Source organism: Anomaloglossus baeobatrachus, chromosome 8, assembly GCF_048569485.1.
Source record: "Anomaloglossus baeobatrachus isolate aAnoBae1 chromosome 8, aAnoBae1.hap1, whole genome shotgun sequence".
NCBI lineage: Eukaryota > Metazoa > Chordata > Amphibia > Anura > Aromobatidae > Anomaloglossus > Anomaloglossus baeobatrachus.
The window spans coordinates 152,010,410-152,035,379 of record NC_134360.1 but is presented as its reverse complement, the minus strand read 5'-3'; the positions used below and the strand labels follow the sequence as shown (position 1 = coordinate 152,035,379).

The window sequence follows — 24,970 nt, the reverse complement described above, 5'->3', positions numbered from 1 at the left end:
TGGAGATATGTGGTTTGTTCTTCTTTTCTGTAATAAAGTATAATTTGACATTCTAAACGTTTGACATTGTGGTGATCCCTTTTTTGGTATACCTTTTTCTCCTAAATATTTTATGTTACGAGCTCATGCCTTCTGATTGAGCACTCAGCTTTAGTAGGAGATTTTAATTCTCCATTTGCAGGTTCCTGTCTGCCCATAAATTGTAGGTTTTTAATCCATAGAGAGGCATTAGTTTTATAGATACCCAAGAAAAAGAGGTTGCCTTGCCGTTGGCTGTTGGGCTCACAGAAAACTAGCCAGTTTTGTGTGCTAAGTATCTCAATCTTTATATGTTTTTCATAGCAGTAATGAATGTCGATATTCCCATATTAATTGTTCAAGCACTACAGAGTGCAACTGTCTCTATTTTGTTTCATGTTCAGTTTCACCTGTTCACATTACAAAGTTAGGAAGTGCCTTCAGTCTTTTTCTTAGATAACTGGTTTATGCCTTCCTATTGAGCATACCTGCTCTTCAACCTCAGTCAATTTTAATTCGCCATTTGCAGGTTACTCTCTGCTCTTAATTTGTAGGATTTTTTAACCCAAAGAGAGGCATTAATTTGATAGGGACTCACCAAAACAAGGTCACCTTGCCATTGGCTGTTGGGCTCACATAAAACTGGCCATTTTTGTGGTGTACAAAATATCTCAATTTTTACATGTTTTCATAGCAGTAATGCATGTCTATATTCCCATATTAATTGTTCCACATATCTTAGCATTACATAGTGCAACTGTTTCCTTTTTGCAACCCTGTTAACTATTTGCAAGAAAACATTTGATGGTTATGTGATCATGATCCAATATCTTAGCAATTTCAATAGTGCTGCATTCATCTATAGAACGTTCAACAAATTTTGACTTATCAGGTCAGTTAATTCTTTTTTTTTTTATCTTGTTTTCCTGAGTAAAACCAGCTGTCTAATAATTCTGTACAGCTTGAGGCCCCCTTCACACGCACGTGTCTCCGTTATGTGCTAGGCCCATGGCCGCATGTACCGGAGACACGGGCACACATAAACCCATTAAAATCAATCGGTTTATGTGCATGCACGTGTGCAGCCATTGGCCCATGCCTCCGTGTGGAGCAGACATGAGCCCGTGTGCTCCACACGGATGCATGTCCGTTTTTCTCCGGCAGCACGGGTGTCACGCACCCCCGCACACGTACCACACGTACTGTCTCTGCCGCTGCTGTCACTTTCTGCCGACCGCCGCTCATTATGCTCATTTAATATTCACTTCACTGCGGTGGAAGCGGCAGCAGCGGGGAGTCGGCAGGGCTGGAGATTGAAGATCAGCACCAGGGACAGCGATGCCAGGGAAAGGTGAGTTGAAAGTTCTCGCTCTCTGTGTGTTATCACGGATAACACACGGACAACACACGTAGTGCCATAAACACGGAACAAGGAGGGAAAAACGCACCTTTCACACGTCCGTGAAACATGTGCGTGATTTTCACGGACGTGTGAAGGGGGCCTGATAAAGAGTATTTATATTCTAAAGTGGGCTCTACACGCTACGAGATCGCTACAGCGATCTCGTTGGGGTCACAGAATTTGTGACGCACATCCGGTCACTGTAGCGATCTCGTTGTGTGTGACACCTATGAGTGATTTTGCATCGTTGCTAAAACGTGCAAAATCACTCATCAGTGACATGGGGGTCCATTCTCAAATATCGTTGCTGCAGCAGTAACGAAGTTGTTCCTCATTCCTGCGGCAGCACACATCGCTCCGTGTGACACCGCAGGAACGAGGAACCTCTCCTTACCTGCCCTCTGCCCACAATGCGGAAGGAAGGAGGTGGGCGGGATGTTCGTCCCGCTCATCTCCGCCCCTCCGCTTCTATTGGGCGGCGGTTCAGTGACGCAGCTGTGATGTCGCTGTGACGCTGAATGAACCGCCCCCTTAGAAAGGAGGCGTTTCGCCGGTCACAGCGATGTCGCAGGGAAGGTAAGTAGTGTGACGGGTCTGGGCGATGTTGTGCGCCACGGGCAGCGATTTGCACATGTCACACAACCGATGGGGGCGGGTACCCACGCTAGTGATATCGGTCACGATATCGCAGCGTGTAAAGCGGCCTTTAGGCTACACCCATCCTCAGTACACAAATACACATCCCCTGAGATGCTTAATCGAATAAGTATTCAATTTTGTAGAGCTTTTAGTTGGAAAATATGTATGAAAATTTAATGGTCAAAATACTCCATTGTCAAATAATTGTTTGCACTGTGTAGTAGACGTTTTTAGCCCATGTATATTTTCCAGAAATTTGTGCTTAACGGATGTTACAAATTTAAAATATTCAACAATATACAATTTCAGCTCTCAATATGTCATTGTAGTTATGGATGAGCGGACCTGGACTGTAAAAGTCCAAATCTGCATGGTTTCAAAGATACCTGGGTGCAGGACCCGTACCCGGAATTCTGGCTATTTGATCTGAATCTGGCACTCGAGAAATTAAAAAAAATAAATAAAGGAAAAATAAAGAAAATAAGAATGAAGCAAGCGCTTCATACTTACTGAGGCTCTACCATGGCTGTAAACCGCTCTTGTAGCCTCTACTTCACTTACTGTGCTGCTCATCATTGCTAATCACATATGCACTACTTTCCCTGCTGTCCCCTCCCACCGGCCGGCCTGGCATCTGTGATTGGTTGCAGTCAGACGTGACCCCAGCCTGTGTGACAAAGTCTACCTCTAACCAGTCATTCCAGCTCACTCATTCTCTCCCTGGAGCTCACAGCGAGCAGTCATGCTCCATGGCCACTCACTGTGACTGAGATGTAGCAGAGCTGGAATCACTACGGGACCTTGTGTGGATTACTTTGCACCTTCAGGGGTGTTTATGGGGTTAATAAAGTGGTGAAAGAGGGTGTTTTTTGTATTTTTTTTTTTTTTTGGTGTCTGTGTTCATTTACTTTCACTTACAGATTAGTGATGGGGGTTTCATAGACACCTGCCATCACTAATCTAGGGCTAAGTAGCAGCTGTGGGCTGTTATTAATCCCTTATTACCCCGATTATCACTGCACCAGGGCAATTGGAAGAGTCGGATAAAGCGCCAGACTTGTCATATCTAATGGATGCTACAATCCTGGGCAGCTGCAGGTTGCTATTTTTAGGCTGGGGGAGCGGCCAATAACCATGGCCCACCCAAATCTGAGAATACCAGCCCCCAGCTGTTGGGCTTTATCTTGGCTAACTGCAACCAATTACAGGCACTGGTGGGCGAGGAAAGCAGTGCATATTCAATGAAAGTTAATTAGCTGCTCCAGAAGTGAATGCACGACCTGGAAGCAGCTTGCCGCCATGACAGATCCTTGGTGAGTACACGGCGTGCACTCCTATCTCCCCATCCCTACGACCAACATTTTTAATCTCCAATTTCTGATCCACATAGGCTTATATAGGGGCTGGATTCCTGATTGGAACCGAATTTAAAAAAAAATGATAACAGGGACCCTCCGGCCCCAGTTTTCTGAGAGTCCGATCATCTCTAATTGTAATATATAATGTTGGTAATGTGTGTACGCAGTGTCTAATATTGTGAAAAATATAGGGGTAAATAATAAAAAAATCATAGATGTTTTGAAGAAATTTTGAATAAATTCTTTATGCACAAGTACAGTATTTTTCGCGGCAGGTGTTGACTGGTATGTCATGTATTTTCTTATCCTTCATCTCCATAATTTTATGGGCTTTGGCTTTTTGTGAGTTTCTTTTACTGTGTTCACTTTGTGGTATGAATGACATCTACCTTCTGCATATTATTACGATTACTATAGTATAAAATCTATATACAATCATGGTCGAGCTACAATTGTTGAAAAATATCAACAATCTCAATGTTACAAGTTTATCTCCAGAGATCTCGATGGGCTTTTGTTCACATTGCGCAACACAATCCATAAGTTTACAATCCATGGCTCTGTAGCTAAACATGGACGGCAGAGAAAAATTGATGAAAAGAGTTACAACGGAAGATAGTCTGGATGGTGCGTAAGATGCCCAAATTAAGTTCCAAAGAAATTAAAGCTGTCCTGCAGGCTCAGGGTGCATCAGTGTCAGCACAAACTATCCATTGACATTTGAATGAAATGAAACGCGATGGCAGGAGACTCAGGAGGACCCTACTACTGACACAGAGACATAATAAAGCTACATTGCAGTTTGCCAAAATGTATGTGAGTAAACCAAAATCCTTAAAGGAAAGCATCTTGTGGACAGATGAGACCAACATAGAGCTTTTTGGTCTGAAGATTACCAAAGCATATTGGGTTGCAATGTAGTGCCCAGTGTCAGAAAGCTGGCAGAAAGCATCCTACGTCATCCATCAGGACAATTGTTGGAAACAAAAAGCTGGAGAGTTCTGAAGTGGCCAGCAATAAGTCCTGATCTAAATTGCATTAAAGACTTTTGAAGAGATCTTAAAACTACTGTTGGGAGAAGGCACCTTCAAAAATGAGAGACCTGGAGCAGTTTGCAAAATAAGAGTGGTCCAAAATTCCAGTTAAGAAATTGTAAGAAGCTTGTAGATGGTTATAGGAAGTGATTGATTGCAGTTATTTATTATAAACGGCGTGCAGCTAAATATTAAGTTGAGAGTTCCAACAAATTTGTCAGACCCATTTTGGGAGTTCTGTGTGAAATTATGTCCAATTTGCATTTTTTTCTCTGTTATTTTGTCTTGTTTTAATACATGCAATGGAAATAAACATATACAGCACAATATGTGTAACTGCAATCGTTTTCTGGGAGAAATGCTTTGTTTTCTGGAACAATTTCAAGGGTGCCAACTGCCAACACTTTCGGCTATAACTGTAGTCTTCTTTTACACTTTGCTACTTTTGCACAATTACAATTATTTTTACTTTGCCATATTATGAAAGCCATACATTTTTACTTTTCTTTTGAGAGATTTGTGTAAGGTCTTAATTTTTTATTTTTTGGGGAGATCATTACTGGTTTAATTATTACCATTTGTCACCTTCTAGATTCTAAATAGGTAAATATATAAAATTAAAATCTATGTGTTTTTTGTTTTATTAGACCAAAAAATGTTTAGTTTCCTAAAAGAGTATACAATAATAATAATAGCAATTTAACACAGTTTACCTAAAACTCTTAGGAGTCATGAAAATTAATTAATGATAAAATAAACCAATAATGCAATCATAATACCGTAGAAGTTAAGCTTACTAAAATCAAACTCTAGCTGAAAATGTGGATGGAACCCGGCTGGTGGCTACCACCCTTATTAGTCCAATCTTAAACTCTTGTCCATGAAGAGATTCTCAAGTAGAGTTGAGCGCGGTTCGTGGTTCTACAGTTCGCGGTTAGAGTGATTTTGGGGGGTGGTCTAGATAGAACTAGAACTCGAGCTTTTTGCTAAAAGTTCGTTAGCTCGAGTTACGTTCGAGAACGGTTCTATCAGCCAAAAGCCAAGCTAATTAGTAGCTGGCTTTTCGCTGTAATAGTGTAAGTCACTCTGTGACTCACACTATTATGAAATTTCAGCGTATAGTGTGCGGGGACTGGGCGTTCAGATCACTGCTGCTGGGATAATGGCGATCGCCATTTTTTTTTTCCTTCCCTAAGCGCGCGCGTGTAGTGGGGTGGGCCAGCATGTCAGCCAATCACAGACACACACACAGCTAAGTGGACTTTTTGCCAGACAAGCAAGAGCATGTGTCATAGGCTGTCCATGTCACATGTCCCTGCATTATAAAAATGGGTATCTGCCCGTCTGGACGCCATTATCTGCCTTTTGCATCTGGGTGTCAGTCACCGCTGGTGCAGCTCCTGTCGCCGATCCTGTTGTGTACGCTCTACACACAGCGCTATACAGAATAGGGATAGAAGTTTCTTTCAGCCCTTTTAAGGGCTAATTACAGCAGGCTCAGAGCCATGGGTGACAGTCATGTCCGTGGAAACAGTTTTTAACAGCTACAGATAACAGCGTCTGTGTAGCTAAGCTCAGGGACTTCCTCGCTGCATTTCACCATTAGGAGGGATAGAAAGTGAAGCTTCCTTTCCTCTACACTGACCCACAACCTGGCCACTGTACCCTCCTGACCTTTTTAGGAAAGCCATTTTAATTGCAGAGTGCTCCCAGTTAGTGGCATCCTAAAAGTGGCTGCTGGACTTCATTAGTGTCCCACTGGTGGCAAGCAATTTGCAGCACCTCTGCATTGCACCCTGAAGCTCATTGCTACTAAGCCATTATAATAGCAAACACTGAGGAAACTTAGTGGCATCCAAAAAGTGGCTGTTGGACTTCATTAGTGTCACACTGGTGCCAAGCAATTTACAGCACCTCTGCATTGCACCCTCAAGCTCATTGTTACTAAGCCATTATAATAGCAAACACTGAGGAAACTTAGTGGCATCCAAAAAGTGGCTGTTGGACTTCATTAGTGTCCCACTGGTGCCAAGCTATTTGCAGCACCTCTGCATTGCACCCTGAAGCATATTGTTACTAAGCCATTAAAATAGCAAACACTGAGGAAACTTAGTGGCATCCAAAAAGTGGCTGTTGGACTTCATTAGTGTCCCACTGGTGCCAAGCAATTTACAACACCTCTGCATTGCACCCCGAAGCTCATTTTTACTAAGCCATTGGAATAGCTAACACTGAGGAAACTTAGTGGCATCCAAAAAGTGGCTGTTGGACTTCATTAGTGTCCCACTGGTGCAAAGCAATTTGCAGCACCTCTGCATTGCACCCTGAAGCTCATTGTTACTAAGCCATTATAATAGCAAACAATGAGGAAACTTAGTGGCATCCAAAAAGTGGCAGTTGGACTTCATTAGTGTCCCACTGGTGCAAAGCAATTTGCAGCACCTCTGCATTGCACCCTCAAGCTCATTGTTACTAAGCCATTATAATAGCAAACACTGAGGAAAGTTAGTGGCATCCTAAAAGTGGCTGTTGGACTTCATTAGTGTCCCACTGGTGCCAAGCTATTTGCAGCACCTCTGCATTGCACTGTCAAACTCATTTTTACTAAGCTATTAGAATAGCTAACTATGCTGCCAGTTTAAGGGCCATAGTTGCATTGTCGGGGATACTTATTGTTGTTTATTCTGCTGTCAATAAAGGTAGACCACCACTGCAATCTACACCACCTCTCAATTTTTACTAACACATTTTAAGTGCACAATCTTGTCGCAATCAAAATGAGTGGCAAAATGACAGATGCTGGAGGAAAGGGGAACAGGCATGTTGGAAAAGGAAAAAAAGGGTTTGTCTGTGGGGAAGGTGGCAAAGCTCCATTAACATCTGCTGAAGATAGGCCATCTTCCAGCAAAAGTAAGATGTCTACTACTTACCGTGGACAATCCGATGTGCTCCCTTTTTTACGGACACGAACAACTGGAACAAAGGTAGATGATGGCCAAAAAAAGAAAATGCTTGAATGGATCTCAAGTGGTCCAACAAGTGCCCTCTCCGCCACCTCAACTACCGCATCCAAAAAACACCAGTCCTCTGAGTTGTCATCCCAATCACACTTCCTTTCTCCCAGCTCTCAAGTCTCCATCCGCCCTGCACAGTATGGTGGAACAGAGATGGCTGAGTCTGCAGAGCTGTTCAGTCACACTATAGCCTGGGAATCAGATGTGTGCTACCAAGCTACAGTGAGTACAGACCAGGAAATGGTCTGCAGTGATGCACAGAACCTTTGTGACTCAGATTCAGGCCGTGAGGACCAAGTTTCTGAGCATAATGTTGACCCTTATTCACAAACTGTAATACCTGTTGTTATAGACAATGAGGAACATACTGATGACGATGAGACGCAGATACCAGATTGGGGTGACAACTTAAAAATTCGGTCAGGGCAGGAAGAGGCTCGGTCTGAGGGTGAGGGGAGTGCAAACACAACAATTGATGAGGAAGTTCTAGATCCCACCTACTGTCAACCCACAGTTAGGCACTCAAGGAGGTCAACAGAGGCGGTGGAGGAGGATGCAACTGACGACGAAGTTACCTTGCGCCTTCCTGGACAGAGGAGGAGTACTGGTAGCACGTCTACAACTGCATCCTCAGCCACCACTCTGCCTCTGAGCAGTAGTCGGGGTGGCTCAGCAGGTCGCATGCCCTCTAAGCCTTGCCTAGCCTGGTCCTTTTTTGACCTTGCAAAGGATCGCCCAAATCATGTGATCTGTAAAATTTGTCGTGAATCTGTTAGTAGAGGCAAAAACCTCAGCAGTTTGACAACTTTTTCCATGAATCGTCACATGACTAAATATCATATTTCCCAGTGGAAAGCTCACCGTGCTGCAATGCGGCCTAGCGGAGCGGACCATCCACCGCCTGCCCCTTCCAGTGCATCCGTGCGCTCTTCATCTTCTAGGACTGTGGGGACAGCTGTCACACCTGGTTTTCCAAGCACAACTTCCACCACTGTAACCGCAACAGGCAGTTTGCTTGGTAGGTCATCAGTTGGTTTGGAAGGGGAAACAAGTGCGTGTGTACAGCTCTCTCAGACATCGATAGCACCAACGTTGGATGAAGGCAACATCATGTCTACGCCTGCACTTTCCTCACAAACCTGCATTTTTCCAGGGACACCATACTCACCACCGTCTACACACAGCAGCCAGATCTCTGTCCCTCAGATGTGGACAAATAAAAGGCCATTTCCTGCGAACCATGACAAAGCTAAGAGGTTGATTTTATCCCTCTGTAAGCTCTTGGCTACCAAAATGCTGCCTTTCCGCCTGGTGGACACACAGGATTTTAGAGACCTTATATGTGTTGCTGTGCCCCAGTACCAGATGCCCAGTTGCCACTACTTCTCTAAGAAAGGTGTGCCTGCGCTACACCAGTATGTCGCACACAACATCACCGCTTCCTTGAGAAACTCTGTGTGTGAACGGGTGCATTTCACCACCGATACTTGGACCAGTAAGCATGGACAGGGACGTTACATGTCGCTGACTGGGCACTGGGTAACTATGGTGATAGATGGTGAAGGGTCTGCTTCACAAGTCTTGCCATCCCCCCGACGTGTGTGTCAATCCTCTGTCTGTCCAAGTTCCTCCACTGCTTCTGCCTCCTCAACCTCGTCTGGGTCTTCCACCTCCGCCCCAAGCCTGCCTGGTCAGGCCACCAGCGTTGTAACTGCGCAAAAGGAATCACGCACCCGTCATTACTATGCTGGCAGCAGAGCACAACGGTATTAGGTGGTCTTTATATTGAAAGTCTTGGAAATAAGATAAAAAAATTGTTTTAAAGAACAGAGAGTCCTCAGTGGTTGATACCTTTTAATGGCTAACTGAAAAGATGGTAATAATTGCAAGCTTTTGAGACTACTCAGGTCTCTTCATCAGGCATGGTATAACACAAAATCTGAAGAGTCACATTTTTATACACAACAGGACTTAGAATAGTGCAGTAAAAAAAAAAAGCAAGTTATATAAAACAGAACTATCACTATGGCAGGGGGGCAAACTGTTGTGGCCATAAATTTTGCTGCAGTTCAGTGTGAAAGTTTTATTGTCCTCTGATAAGTGTCTGGTCCAGGGCTGTGATACGCTCGGATGGTCAGAGGAGCACATCTTTTAACTGAGGACTCTCTGTTCTTTTAAACAATTTCTCTTTTCAGTTAGCCATTAAAAGGTATCAACCACTGAGGACTCTCTGTTCTTTTGAACAATTTTAGTTAAAAGATGGAACTACAGGAGGATTCATATGCGCAAGAGACAACAACATCAGTTAGGTCCAGACGTTCATCATCACCAAGGCGGCAGGCATGGGACCATGGGGGACAGGGATCAACAATGGCGCATGGTAGCAGGTGAAATGTTGAGGAAGGTGCAGGAGAACATGAAGAAATGGAGGACAAACTGTCCATGGACATGGAAGACTCAGCGGATGAGGGAGACCTTGGTCAAATTTCAGTTGAAAAAGGTTGGGGGGAAATGTCAGAGGAAGAAAGAACGGTTAGCACCTCTATGCCACAAACACAGTGTGGACTTGGTCCGCATGGCTGCGCAAGACACATGAGCGCCTTCTTGCTGCACTACCTCCAACATGACCCTCGTATTGTCAAAATTAGAAGTGATGATGACTACTGGCTTGCCACACTATTAGATCCCCGGTACAAGTCCAAATTTTGTGACATAATTCCAGCCATAGAAAGGGAAGCACGTATGCATGAGTATCAGCAAAAGCTGTTACTCGATCTTAACTCGGCTTTTCCACCAAACACCCATGGTGCACGGAGTGAATCTCCCAATTGTAACGTGACAAACATGGGACGGTCTCGTCATCTTCAACAGTCTACCCGTACCAGCAGCACCGTATCTGGTGCTGGTAACAGCAATTTTATTGAATCGTTTCATAATTTTTTAGACCATCCTTTGCAAGACCACCAGAGACAACAAGTCTGACACATAGTCAACAGCTGGAGAGGATGATACAGGAGTATCTCCAAATGAACATCTTTGCCATGACTTTGCAAATGGAGCCTTGCTCATTTTGGGCTTCAAATCTTGAAAAATGGCCAGAGCTCTCCACTTATGCTTTGGAGATCTAGTCGTGTCCAGCTGCCAGCATTGTCTCTGAATGTGTCTTCAGTGCTGCTGGGAGTGTGCTGACAGATAAGCGCACGCTTCTGTCCAGTGACAATGTGCACAGACTAACGTTCATCGAAATGAACAAGTCATGGATCCACAAGGAATTTACAACCCCTGTGTCATCCTGGGGAGAGTAAATGCTTGTGGATTTGGAATGTGCTTAAAGCAAATCTACCTGTGAAGTGTACAACTGGGGCACAAGTGCTGCCACTGAAGGGGTGGGTGTCTGTGTGGCCCAATTTTTGGAAAAAAGGGAGACTCCCCTTGGAGTAACCCTTGCTTACAGTGTTTCTAAAAATGATCCAAGATGAACAGATCTGGGATCAGGAAAAACTTTGCTACCTACCCCGGTGTCATCCTGGGTACAGTTAAGGATGGCGTATTTTTGAATGTGCTTGATGCAAATCTACCTGTGAAGTGTACAACTGGGGCACAAGTGCTGCCACTGAAGGGGTGGGTGTCTGTGTGGCCCAATTTTAGGAAAAAAGGGAGACTCCGCTTGGAGTAACCCTTGCTGTGTTTTTTAAAAGGAGCCAAGATGAACAAGTCATGGTTCAGCAAAACTTTGCTACCTACCCCGGTGTCATCCTGGGGACGGTTAAGGATGGCGTATTTTTGAATGTGCTTGATGCAAATCTACCTGTGAAGTGTACAACTGGGGCACAAGTGCTGCCACTGAAGGGGTGGGTGTCTGTGTGGCCCAATTTTTGGAAAAAAGGGAGACTCCCCTTGGAGTAACCCTTGCTTACAGTGTTTCTAAAAATGATCCAAGATGAACAGGTTTGGGATCAAGAAAAACTTTGCTACCTACCCCGGTGTCATCCTGGGGACGGTTAAGGATGGCGTATTTTTGAATGTGCTTGATGCAAATCTACCTGTGAGGTGTACAACTGGGGCACAAGTGCTGCCACTGAAGGGGTCGGTGTTTGTGTGGCCCAATTTTTTGAAAAAAGGGAGACTCCGCTTTGAGTCACCTTATGGTGTTTTCCATGATTTTAGAAGGGCATGCCATGCCTATATCTGTATCTCCTCCTCTTTTTCTCATCCTTCTGTTTAGTTTTCGCATGAGTATTTGTCCTTGTCACTTTCCCATGTGTTTGTGTTGTGTTGTGAGTTGTTTGTCACCTTTTGAACACCTTTGACGGTGTTTTCTAGGTGTTTTTATGTGTTTATGATTTCCTCCCATTGTTTCCTATGGGTTTGAGTGGTTCGCCGAACCAAACTAGAACCAGACCTCGGTTCGGCGAACCAAGCTCGAGCCGAACCGCGACCGGTTCGCTCATCTCTATTCTCAAGGTTTGTGATTGGCGGTTCAGGTTAAAATTGCTAGAGGCAATTCTCAATGGATAAGTACATAAATAGATAAATAGACTGTGCTGTGCCTCAGGTAATAAAGTATAGTGTTAAAAAACAGTCTTTTAAAACTATCCATATACGCCTGCTCCGCATGCTGAGGTTGTTAGAGACAATAGAGAACGTGCCCTCTCGAGTGTAAGAGGCTTGCCTGCACTCATGATTTATCGGTCAGCCAAGCCCACATCAGAGTGTAGCGGGGATAAAGGAATAAAGCAATACACTGAGCACATGTGAAGCTGAAATGAATGGTTTTATGTGTTAAAGATTTGTAAAAACAGATAGATAGATAGATAGATAGATAGATAGAAAAATAGTAGATAGATAACAGATACATAGTTACATAGCTTGTACAGCTATTTAGCCAAATAAATAATTAAATGATAAAAATGATTTAGGGTCACCCCTATTTTTGATTACCAGTGCAGCCCTCAGGGCTGCAACTCTCTGCTGTCCACTTTACCTTGGCTGGTTATCAAAAGTAAAGGGGACCCTATGACATTTTTATAATTATTTATTTAAATAATGGGAAGGGCCACAGAACCATGGACTTTCCCAGCCTGAGAATATCAGTCCCCAGCTGTCTGATTTACCTTGGCTGCTTATAAAAATGAGGGGGACCTCACATCATTTGTTTTAACTATATAGATCCCAGGAGCAACCGGAGAGTCAGAAATGCATCCAGGAATCTTTCCCATGCTGTTCCCATTACATTTGAGCATGGTTTCCATCCAATTCAGCAATTTTCTGTCCCCCAGGCCCCCTTGTTAAGGTCTTCTGGAAAAATGCTAATTTTCCTTTAATTTGTTTTATACTCGGTACCCGAGTCAAGCCCATCCAATCATCTGACTTGCTCAATTCGAGTAATGTGCACTATACAGTATATATATATATATATATATATATATATATATATACTGTGTGTATATATATATATATATATATATATATATATATACACATACACACATATACATATATACACACACATACATACACAAGGAAAACCAGTTTTTCAGCATATTTTTTATGCTGAAAAGGTCCGCCCCCCCTCAGCTTATGCTCGAGTAAGGGTCCTACAAAAAATTATTCTCACCTGTTTTCCATTCACATGGTGTCCTCTTACCTGCTTCTAGCAGACCGCAGGCACATAGAATCTTTGGTGATGGTGGCTAGTGTCGTCAGCGCTTTACTTCACTTGAATGATTATACTTTCCACAATCATCCAGGGATCTATGTGCCTGCGGTCTGCGAGAAGCAGGTAAGAGGATACCGTGGGAACGGAGAAAAGGTAAGAATAATTTTTTTGTGTGTGTGGGTGTATGTGAACAACAGCATAATAGGGGACAAGAAGGGGACCGGAAGGAGGACATTACTAAAGGATGGAAACATTACTACAGGGGACACAATATGGTCACATTACTACAAAAGACAATATAGGCACATTACTACAGGGAACTATATGGGCACACTACAGGGCACAATATGGGCACATTGCTACAGGGCACAATATGGGTACATTACTAAAGGGCACAATATGGGCACATTACTAAAGGGCACAATATGGGCACATTACTACAGAGGACAATAGGGGCACATTACTACAGGGTACAATATGGGCCAATTACTAAAGAGGACAATATGGGCACATTACTACAGAGGTCAATAGGGGCACATTACTACAGGGCACAATATGGGCACAATACTACAGACGACAATATGGGCACCTTACTACAGGACACATTATGGGCACATTACTAAAATGGACAAAATGGGCACATATAATGTAATAATATGCCCATCCTTGTGCCCTTCCTATAGTAATGTGCCCCATCCTTGTGCCCATCTTGTAATAATGTGCCCATCCTGTAGTATTGTGCTCATCCTTCTGCTCATCCTGTAGCAATATCCCCTTTCCTGATTCTCTTTTTGTAGCAATGCTCCATCCTGTAGATTTGTCCCATATTGTGCCATTGTTCACATACACGAAAAAAGACAATTTCTTCTCACTTGTCCTCCATTCCTTCGGTGTCCTGTTTCCTGCTTCTTGTAGCCCACAGCTACTTGATGATTGCGGCTGGTGCAGGGGGCTGCAGCTGATAGAGCTTTATATCAAATAATTGATTTTTGGGTGCTGTGCAGGGACGAGCTCTGTATAAAGCTACTTCAATAATCAGCTGCTGGCCTCTGATTGGTTGGTGGCTGATCATTGGCATAGCTGTATAGAGAGCTTGTATCTGCACAGCGCCTGGAAATTTGTCATCTAAAATAAAGCATTGACTGCATGGGCCTCAGCACAGGCAGCAATAATCAAGGGACCCATGAGCCTGTGGGCCGCAAGAGGAATAAGGGGCCACATGTGGCCTGCGTCTGCGTCTTTAAGACCACTGCACTATGGAATGTGTGGGAGGGTAAGGGGAACCGCGGGCGGGAACTCCGACGCACTGTACCTGCTACATTAAACAGCAGGGAGGCAACATGACGATGGCTGTGATGCCCATCAACAAAGGCAGGGCATAAGCTCCTGCCCCTGTCAACATGACACCACAGGAAGTAGCAAAATCACAGTAAGAGCAGGGGCGAGGGGCTGACAGCAGGGCAGGTAGATAGTTGCTATCTACCTACATGACCCTATGTACCCCAGTAGTGAAATAAAAAAATATGCAAAATAAGCTGGATAACACTTTTAAGTAAAAGTACTCCTTTTATTGCAAATAGACTTGCAACATAGACATTTTGAAACAGCCCCTAAAAATCCCTGAAATTATGAGTTTTTTGGGATTAAAATTAGCTGCTATGTGCTAGCATTTCTTTTTATTGTTGGAGCAGGTAATCCCAGGATGGATTAGGAGAATTGCAGGATGTTTTAAATGGGATCATTCAGTAACCTGGACTAATGTTCTTGAAGAATCTTCCATATGACATCCTTCAATATGACATCTTATTAGGTCCGGACTTATTTTGAATTAGATCTGATTGTTTCAGATCCATGGTGTTCGAAAGACCACTTTTGAGTAATTTTGATGAATATTTACATTTATAAAATGTGTTTTTATTATTTGAGCTAGAGAAATGAAATAATCATCAAGACTGCAATTTTTTCTAATTCTTTCAAATTGGTTTTGCGGGATATTTGTCAGCCAATCTCCACTTTTGAAATTATGTAACAATTTGAATACATTTTTTTTAAAAAAAGGTTTTTGATAAAATACAGTCACCCTGATTTAAAATGGTAAGATCAAAAAAATCAATATATATTTCACTGACAGTTGGAGAAAAGGGAAGACACCAGTCATTGGAAAAAATATGACACAGGAAAGAACCAGCATTATTTTCAGAGTTGTCACAAATGAAGAATAAGTCATCAATATATCTTTTATAGCATGCAATATATATTTGTTAAAAATAGAATTATAAATCTAAAAAGTTTCAAAAATGGACATGAAAAGATTTGTATGCATTGTTTCAATTTTTGAGCCCATGGCGGTACCGAGTTTTTGATGATAGGTTTAAACCATAAAAGTAAAAAAAATATGCTGAATCTGACAGTATTCTCAAAGCTTCTCTGACATAATCATTGTAATTTTGGTTAACTAGTCCACCCCCTTTTTTGGCGAATCTGATGACAATATTGACATTTTCTCATAATAATTTAGAGCTTTTTGTTTAGTGGGATTCAGACTTTTTGTGCCTTTAAAGGGAGTGGTGTAAAAAAAATTAAACTCTTGTGGACCATATCATTGAATGTACGGTATTTAAATGATGTCCATTACGGTAAAAATTGGATTTTTGCTTGACATTAGCATGTTAAAAAGGATCTGATGAAGGAGTAGAGGAAATATTTTTTCTGACCATTAGTGTGTAGTACCACTTTAATGCTAGTTTCCAGATATGGGTCTGGAGATCCATAAAGAGATCTAAATCCCTTGATTTGTATGTAGGGCAAAAGGATAGACCTTTAGAAAGTATAGAAAAATCATTGGTTAAGTATGAACAGAAAATGCTAGTGAGGTTATTTACTTCTATATAGTTTTTCCTTTTTCGTTGTTCTTTGATGCTTGCTCTACTTCCTCTGTGTGATTATTTCTTTTATTGCTTTTGGTGCCAAATAGTTTGTGATCATACCCTTTTGGGGATTGCGGTAAACAAAAGGAATAGATGGCAGTTCACAAATGGAGTTATCTGTAGTGATTATAATCTTCTAGGGAGATAGGGATGAAATGGGTTGCAGGGTGGCAGTGGGAGGATATTAATATGTGAAGAAATCCAAGAGATCAATGGATTCTTTTGTCTCATTAAGCGCTAGCACAGTTTGTGTTTGGGGTGATATTAAGGAAACAGAAAAATCTTGCATGACTTCTGCCATGAAATTGGACAACAGAATTATTTCTTTTCTAATTTTTTCTATTTTTTTTTCATGTTTTTCAGGTGTTTTTGTGTCTCATGGAATGATGAAGAATCAGTCTTCTTAACCATGGAAATTGGTTCAGAGAGCTTTTTAGAGAGATTTTCAGGGGACGTGTATTCAGATGAATTTTGGTCAAAGAAATGGCTTTAGAAAGACCATGATCAGGTTTAGATGAGGATGCATGTATAGAACAAAGGGATTTATTTTATACATTTATCTTTGAAACGTGTAGAATAAAATAGCTATCTAGAATTCTTTCTGATGTTTTTCTTTATATGGTAGCACAGTGTTAACCCTTTTTTCTCCACTGAAGGGGGTGTGAGGTTTGCTGACGTTTTGATGTGTTTTGTCATTTTGCTTTAATCTGTTTTTTCTTCATTGGCCATCTTGCTTCCTGTTCTGTTGCCCTCACATTTACCCTCAGTCAATATGGATTCCTCAGTTTCTATGTTCCCGCCCTATTCCCTGCCAATTACCTGCTTAAGCCATCTCAGCTGATGGACCAGTGCTTCTGAATCCTGTTTGCAGTTTGCCTGTAACCTGATCTACTGAAGTCTTTGGAAGAACTACTTTTGTGCCATCCTCTGTTTTGGATCCCTGGAACTCGTGTCCACACAGGAACCTTTCTGCTCTGCCATGGACGTTTACAAGTACAGTAAGAGAGACTGAGTTATACTTTGACACTTCTGCTGAACTTTGAGGATCCATTCCTGCTTAATTTGTTCCCAGCCTCTGCACCCTGCAACTGTTTAACCCTTCATGTTTTGTGCACTTACTTGTATGAAGTAATACAAGAACTGTTTAGCGAACCTGTGTCTCTGTGTTTCCCTTCTAACCTTGCACTAGACTCTATACAAACAGTATTTAACACCTTACAGGGGGGTGAATAGTTTTTAGAGTTGATCGAGTACCTAACTATTCGTACTCACTATACCCATAATGAGTACTGTCTAATACTCGCGTATTCATTCCGAATAGCATGTGCAATGCAAGTTAATGGGGAAAAACTCGCAAAGTAACGAGTAACCTGAATTCTGCACTATTCACTACTCACATGAATAGTACGGCATTCAGGTTACTCGTTACTTTGAGAGTTTTTCCCCATTGACTTGCATTGCACACGCTATTCGGAATAAATACGCGAGTAATAGACAGTACTCGTTATGATTATAGCGAGTACGAACAGTTAGATACTCCCTCAACTCTAATAGTTTTGCAAGTCACTGGAATTAAATGAGTCAGTACAACATTTGACATATATTTTATAAAATAACTATATAAATATATCTCAGAGCAAAAACTTGCCATAGCACTCTGGAGGTTGTTCCCATTTTCCTTCCGTACAACGGATTTTTGCGGAGCCGTACATCCGATATCCTCTGGTACAATTCATGGTAACTTCATCTTTGCTGTAATAAGTCTCCTTTAGATCTATGATTTCAGCATTTCTGGGATTATGCGCAAGAGGACATTTCTGTCTTTTTTCTATAAGAAAATAAAAAGAATTTATTAATAAGTAATGACGTTTAATAATATCAGACTACGATCCCACTAAATATTTCACCCTGTTGAAATGTTTTATCAGGTTAAAAAATAACATCAGATGCTTATAAGAACAACAGCATTTTTTAAAATAAATCTGTTGTATTATTTTAGAATTGGATCATTTTTTCCTGTAACTTACTCTTATTTTGACCAGTATTGTATAAATAGAAGAATCCATCAGTATCAACGTCAAAAGGACAGAAGGTTGAAGCAGTCTGTTTGTCTGATAATTTCAAGAAAAGTATTCTAATGAAAAGATGGCAAACAGAGGCCAAAAGACTCTTAACTCCTTCCCGAAAATGGATGCATTGGTACTTCCACTGTCATGTCCGTGTCTATGATGGGGCTCTTACAGCAGCTTTGAAGGTGTGCAGTCCAGGGATATTTAGTTCCAGTGATCCAAATAATTGTAAGATGGTGATGGGTTTACATATCAGTTGGGTCCTTTCTGAGGACAACTGTGCCTGCCATGATGGCGCTCCTGTGAATCATACCTCTGCATAATACACTCTCTATATATACCAATATACCACTTATCTATATTATCCTCTTTTGACCTTTCACAGCTGGCTTACTCTCCTACAAATGAAAATGGAAATACATTGGACCTGGTCGTCTCCAGTCTTTGCTCAGTATGATTTTACTAATTCTCCTCTTCCACTCTCTAACAACTACTTTTTACTACTGTGTCAAATTTGTCACTCCATTGGGGACACCTCTAAGTTCCATATACAGTATATAGAAATCTACATTTCATCAATACCAAGCAACTTAAGCATATAGAGTCATCATTGGCCCCAATATCCTTCCTCTTGTTCTGAATTGCCATTTATACACTACTAGAAGGTGGCCCGATTCTACGCATCGGGTATTCTAGAATTTACGTATTGTGTAGTTCATGTATGATTTTTGTTATATATATATATATATATATATATATATATATATATATATAGAGATGTTGTTGTGTGTAGTTACCAAGTGTTTGTGTAGGCGCTGTACATGTTCTGGGTGTTGTCTGGGTGTGGCGGGGGGTGAGAGCGGTGTTGTATGTGTGTTGCCTGTGTTGCGTTGTTTGTGGAGCGCTGTGTGTCTGTAGCGTTGTGTGTGTGTGTGTTGCGCGGTTTGTGTGTGTGTGGTGTGTTTTGGGGGGAGGTATGTTTTGTGCAATGTGTGTGTTGTGCGGTATGTGCGTATATTTGTGTGTGCCGCGGTGTTTGTGTGTTGGGTGTTGTGTGTGTGCAGCGTTGTCTGTATGTGTGGGTGTCTGTGTAGGGCAGTTGTTTGTGGTTCCCAGTGTGTGTGTGTGTGTGTGGTGTGTTGTGCAGTGCGCGCGTGTGTGTGTGTGTGTATCAGCCTCTCTTCTCTCAGCCTACCTCTCCCAGCCTCCCTCCTCCCAGCCTCCCTCAGCATCAGCCTCCCTCTCCCAGCCTCCCCAAGCATCAGCCTCCACCAGCATCAGCCTCTCTCCTTCCAGCCTCCCCCAGCATCAGCCTCCGCCAGCATCAGCCTCTCTTCTTCCAGCCTCCTCCAGCATCAGCCTCCCTCTCCCAGCCTTCCCCAGGATCAGCCTCTCTCCTCCCAGCCTCCGTCCTCCCAGCCTTTCCCAGCATCAGCTTTCCCCTCCCAGCCTCCCTCAGCATCAGCCTTCCCCAGCATCAGCCTCTCTCCTCCCAGCCTCAGCCTCTCTCCTTCCAGCCTCCCCCAGCATCAGCCTCTCTCCTCCCAGCCTCAGCCTCTCTCCTTCCAGCCTCCCCCAGCATCAGCCTCTCTCCTTCCAGCTTCCCTCAGCATCAGCCTCCCCTTCCCAGCCTTCCCCAGGATCAGCCTCTCTCCTCCCAGCCTCCTTCCTCCCAGCCTCCCCCTCCCAGCCTCCCTCAGCATCAGCCTTCCGCTCCCAGTCTCCCCCAGCATCAGCCTCCCCATGCATCAGCCTCTCTCCTTCCAGCCTCCCCCAGCATCAGCCTCCCCTTCCCAGCCTTCCCCAGGATCAGCCTCTCTCCTCCCAGCCTCCTTCCTCCCAGCCTCCCCCTCCCAGCCTCCCTCAGCATCAGCCTTCCGCTCCCAGTCTCCCCCAGCATCAGCCTCCCCAAGCATCAGCCTCCACCAGCATCAGCCTCTCTCCTTCCAGCCTCCCCCAGCATCAGCCTCTCTCCTTCCAGCCTCCCTCAGCATCAGCCTCTCGTTCCCAGCCTTCCCCAGGATCATCCTCTCTCCTCCCAGCCTCCTTCCTCCCAGCCTCCCTCAGCATCAGCCTTCCCCTCCCAGTCTCCCCCAGCATCAGCCTCCCCAAGCATCAGCCTCCACCAGCATTAGCCTCCACCAGCATTAGCCTCTCTCCTTCCAGCCTCCCCCAGCATCAGCCTCAGCCTCTCTCCTTCCAGCCTCCCCCAGCATCAGCCTCTCTCCTTCCAGCTTCCCTCAGCATCAGCCTCCCCTTCCCAGCCTTCCCCAGGATCAGCCTCTCTCCTCCCAGCCTCCTTCCTCCCAGCCTCCCCCTCCCAGCCTCCCTCAGCATCAGCCTTCCGCTCCCAGTCTCCCCCAGCATCAGCCTCCCCATGCATCAGCCTCTCTCCTTCCAGCCTCCCCCAGCATCAGCCTCCCCTTCCCAGCCTTCCCCAGGATCAGCCTCTCTCCTCCCAGCCTCCTTCCTCCCAGCCTCCCCCTCCCAGCCTCCCTCAGCATCAGCCTTCCGCTCCCAGTCTCCCCCAGCATCAGCCTCCCCAAGCATCAGCCTCCACCAGCATCAGCCTCTCTCCTTCCAGCCTCCCCCAGCATCAGCCTCTCTCCTTCCAGCCTCCCTCAGCATCAGCCTCTCGTTCCCAGCCTTCCCCAGGATCATCCTCTCTCCTCCCAGCCTCCTTCCTCCCAGCCTCCCTCAGCATCAGCCTTCCCCTCCCAGTCTCCCCCAGCATCAGCCTCCCCAAGCATCAGCCTCCACCAGCATTAGCCTCCACCAGCATTAGCCTCTCTCCTTCCAGCCTCCCCCAGCATCAGCCTCCCCAAGCATCAGCCTCCACCAGCATCAGCCTCCCTCGTCCCAGCCTCCCCCTCCCAGCCTCCCCCAGCATCAGCCTCTCTCCTCCCAGCCTTCCCCATGATCAGCCTCTCTGCTCCCAGCCTCCTCCAGCACGCCGTGCTCCTCTGCCGACACTCACACACCCGATCGCATCCACTCACACACACCCGATCGCATCCACTCACACACACCCGATCGCATCCACTCACACACACCCGATCGCATCCACTCACACACACCCGATCGCATCCACTCACACACACCCGATCGCATCCACTCACACACACAGACACTGACGATATCGCACATACGCGCTTATACTCACAACATCCGGAGGTATCACATGCTTCTGGCCATGTGATCCTCCCGCAGGTCCTGGAAGCTAACAGCACAGTACCGCCGCCGAGAAGCAAGCGATATCCCAGGATGTTGTGAGTATGTGGATGCGATGTGATGTGTGAGGTGTGTGTGAGTGTGATCTGATTTGTGTGTATGTGTGTGCTGTTATGTGTGTGTGCTGTTATGTGTCTGTATTTTCCGCCGCTGCAGGACCTTGATGTGTGGATGCGATGTGATGTGTGTGTGATGTGTGTGTGAGTGTGAGCCGGTGTACACTGGTAACTATGATACACATCGGGTAACTAAGGGACCTTAGTTACCCGATGTTTATAATGGTTACCAGCTTTCACGGCCTCCGTCAAGATCCCAGCATCGCAAGGTTATGTCTGGCGCTGCCGGGATCCTGACGGAGCCGGTGTAGAAGCAAGTGATATCCCAGCATGTTGTGATGTGGGAGGTGTGTGTGAGAGTGAGTGTGAGAGTGAGTGTGATCTGATGTGTGTGTGTACTCACCTGGGAGTCGCGGCTCCGTGTCAGTTGGGCCAGAGCGAGCGTGCATTGCGTGAGGGGGGCGGGGCCTGCAGAGAGCCGGGGAGAGAGGCCAATCCGTGTGGGGGGGCGGGGCCATGGCGAGCCCAGCGGCCAATCAGCTTTATGTCACCGAAGGACACAATTTCGGAGCATGACAGACAGACAGACAGACAGACAGACAGAATAAGGCAATTATATATATAGATAATAACACAATGGAAAGTGTCCTGATTATTTTCCATAAAATCACTGTGTCATATCTTCACTGTTTCATGAAAAGATATACGGTAATAAAAAAAATTACAAAAATGTTAGGGGTGTGATCACTTTTGTGATATAATGTCTTTATATACATATAAACTGCACAGTACAACTTCTGTTGTCCTGTATGCTGTGTAATTTTCAGTATCTGTATTATTCTGTATATGTACACTACATAGTACTATGTTTCCTCTCCTGTTGTCCGAGAGGCAATTTTGGTCTTTGGGAGGATAATTTTTGGCTTATTATTTTCTATAGTTCTTTAAGCAAATACAGTAAATCACAAAAGTAACTACCGTACGTGTCACGCTCCCCGGGTCCCGACGTCGTTCCTCACTCACCGCTCCGGTCCCCGGGTCCCCTGCCTCCAGCCACACGTCCTCATCGGCATCGCTCCCTGCTCTGGCCTCCGGCACCCGGGCGTCGCGCATGTGCATTAGGGCACGCGCGCGGTCACTGACCTCCTCTTAAAGGCCCTGCACTCCCTAACAGGATATTGCATCAGTCATGGTCAGGTATATTAGGAGCTTCCTGCCTGGAGGGCGTCGCCTGTTCGTCGAGTTCTGCAAGCTAGAAGTCCAGGTCCCTTGTGCCTTACTCGTACTAAAACTTTGTCACTTCTGTAGAGCCTGCTCTGCCTCCGTAACCGGTCCCTGAATCCAGTATTGCCAAGAGGTTCTCCAGTGTCCGTCGGCGGGGAATCCAACCACCGTTTCGGCAGCCTGTGCCTTTCTGGTATCTCCGACTTCACCCAGCTGCCTTCCCGTCACACCCAGCTAACCCGGATCCCGCCTGAGCTTCCTAAACGGCACCCGTACTGGACTCCCGTAATTGTCTCCGAGGACTCTGTGGCTCCAAAGACTCCGTTTTACCCTTTCCATGTGGGACGCTACCCCGGTTCTGCTAGTACTCCGGCTACCGTGTACCTAGGCCCTCTGGTGGGGTGACTGGACAGTCCCTGTATAGGGGTTAGCTCCAGGTTGCTTCACTGGGGGAGTCCGGTACACGGCCCAGAGGATCCACCATCACCCAGACCTAACAGAACGAACAGGCCATGGATCCCGCCGAAGCACTAGCATCCCAACTGGCCGGATTGCAGCAGGAGCTGGTACGTCAGCGAGAGACCCAATCCCGTATGTTGGCCTTCATGACGTCAGTGGACACCCGCCTGAACACACTGCAATCCACAGCCACATCCCTGTCCACTTCCGCCACATCCACGGCTCCCATAGGGACATCTTCTGTGACCTCGCAACTGAGACTAGCCTCTCCGCCTCGGTATGCCGGGGACCCCAAGAACTTCCATGGGTTCTTGAACCAGTGCTCCCTGCACTTCAAACTGCTCCCACATCTCTTCGCTTCCGACCAAGCTAACGTAGCCTCCGTCATGTCTCATCTGGAGGGTGAAGCACTGGCATGGATGAACCCCTTGTGGGAGAGGGAAGATCCAGTAACCACCAACATCCAGGACTTCCTGCACACTTTCCGCACCACGTTCGATGAACCCGGGCGTGCCTCTTCGTCCGCCTCATCCCTCCTCAGGCTACGCCAAAGGACTTTGACAGTTGGTCAGTATGCCATCCGGTTCCGCACGCTGGCATCTGAGTTGGGGTGGAACAATGAAGCCTTGACTGCCGCCTTCTGGGAGGGGCTTACCGGTCGTATCAAGGACGAGCTGGCCGGCCGAAACGTCCCCTCCACCTTGGACGCCCTGATCGCCCTCGCAACCCGGATAGACCTCCGCTTTCAAGAAAGGTCTAAGGAAATGTCCCGCGAGCGGCGCCCTGTAAGGCACTCCGCTTCTCCACAGAAGTCTATCCTCTCCTCATCCGGGCTCTCTGGCTCCTCCATCCATGAGCCCATGGAGTCCATGCAAGTGGACCGGCTACGGTCCTCCGAGCAGCGTCGAGCGGAACGAACCGCCAAGGGTCTCTGCTTCTATTGTGGAGAAGGCGCACACCAGGTGCGTGCCTGCCCAGAGAAACCGGGAAACTCCAAAGCCTAGGGTTGGTAGGAGAGGCCACCCTAGGTACTGGGAAGCTCTCTGACCCAGTGACATGGACTGTACAGGTGACAACAGGAGAAACCCGCTTCACGGCAGAGGCATATCTCGACTCCGGGGCAGCAGGTAACTTCATCCACCAGGCCACAGTGGACAAGTACCAGTTACCTGTCACCCCGCTGCAGACACCGCTTGTGATAGCCTCTGTGGATGGGGAACCCCTCTTTGACCCCGTCCTGTTCGTCACTAAACCTGTGAAACTGCATACCGGTGCGCTACACACCGAAGAAAGCGCCTTCTATGTCCTGCCACGCATGTCTCATCCGCTTCTGCTGGGTTTACCCTGGTTACGGGTACATGAACCTACAGTCAGCTGGCGTACTGGAGAAATCATCCGCTGGGGCCCGTCTTGTCATGAGAACTGCCTCCAGTCAGTCCAGCCCATCCGTCGTCCTCCGGCCCCGGACTCCTTACCTGGTCTTCCTCCAGCCTATTGGTCCTTCGCAGATGTGTTCGATAAAAAGGAGTCGGAGGTATTGCCTCCACATCGACCCTACGACTGTGCCATTGACCTGCTGCCGGGAACCACACCCCCTCGGGGACGGATATACCCTTTGTCCCCTGCTGAGACCCGGGCCATGTCTGACTACATCACCGAGAACCTGGCACGGGGGTTTATTTGAAGGTCCTCGTCCCCGGCTGGTGCGGGCTTCTTCTTCGTCAAGAAAAAAGAAGGTGACCTACGGCCATGTATCGATTACCGGGGACTGAACCAGATCACAGTGAAAAACAAATACCCCCTGCCTCTCATCCCTGAACTCTTCAATCGGCTACGAGGAGCCCGTATATTCACCAAATTGGATCTCCGTGGGGCCTACA

The 24,970-nt window shown here is 45.7% G+C and overlaps 1 protein-coding gene across 1 annotated transcript in view; it reads right to left on the bottom strand.

Moving 5' to 3' along the window:
- LOC142250053 (complement factor H-related protein 1-like) overlaps positions 1 to 24,970 on the bottom strand; it is a 214,976-nt gene that overhangs the window by 81,943 nt on the left and 108,063 nt on the right. Inside the window, exon 6 of the mRNA XM_075322115.1 lies at positions 17,700 to 17,879. Coding sequence (XP_075178230.1) covers positions 17,700 to 17,879 — 180 coding nt within the window. The remainder of the gene's footprint in view (positions 1 to 17,699; positions 17,880 to 24,970) is intronic.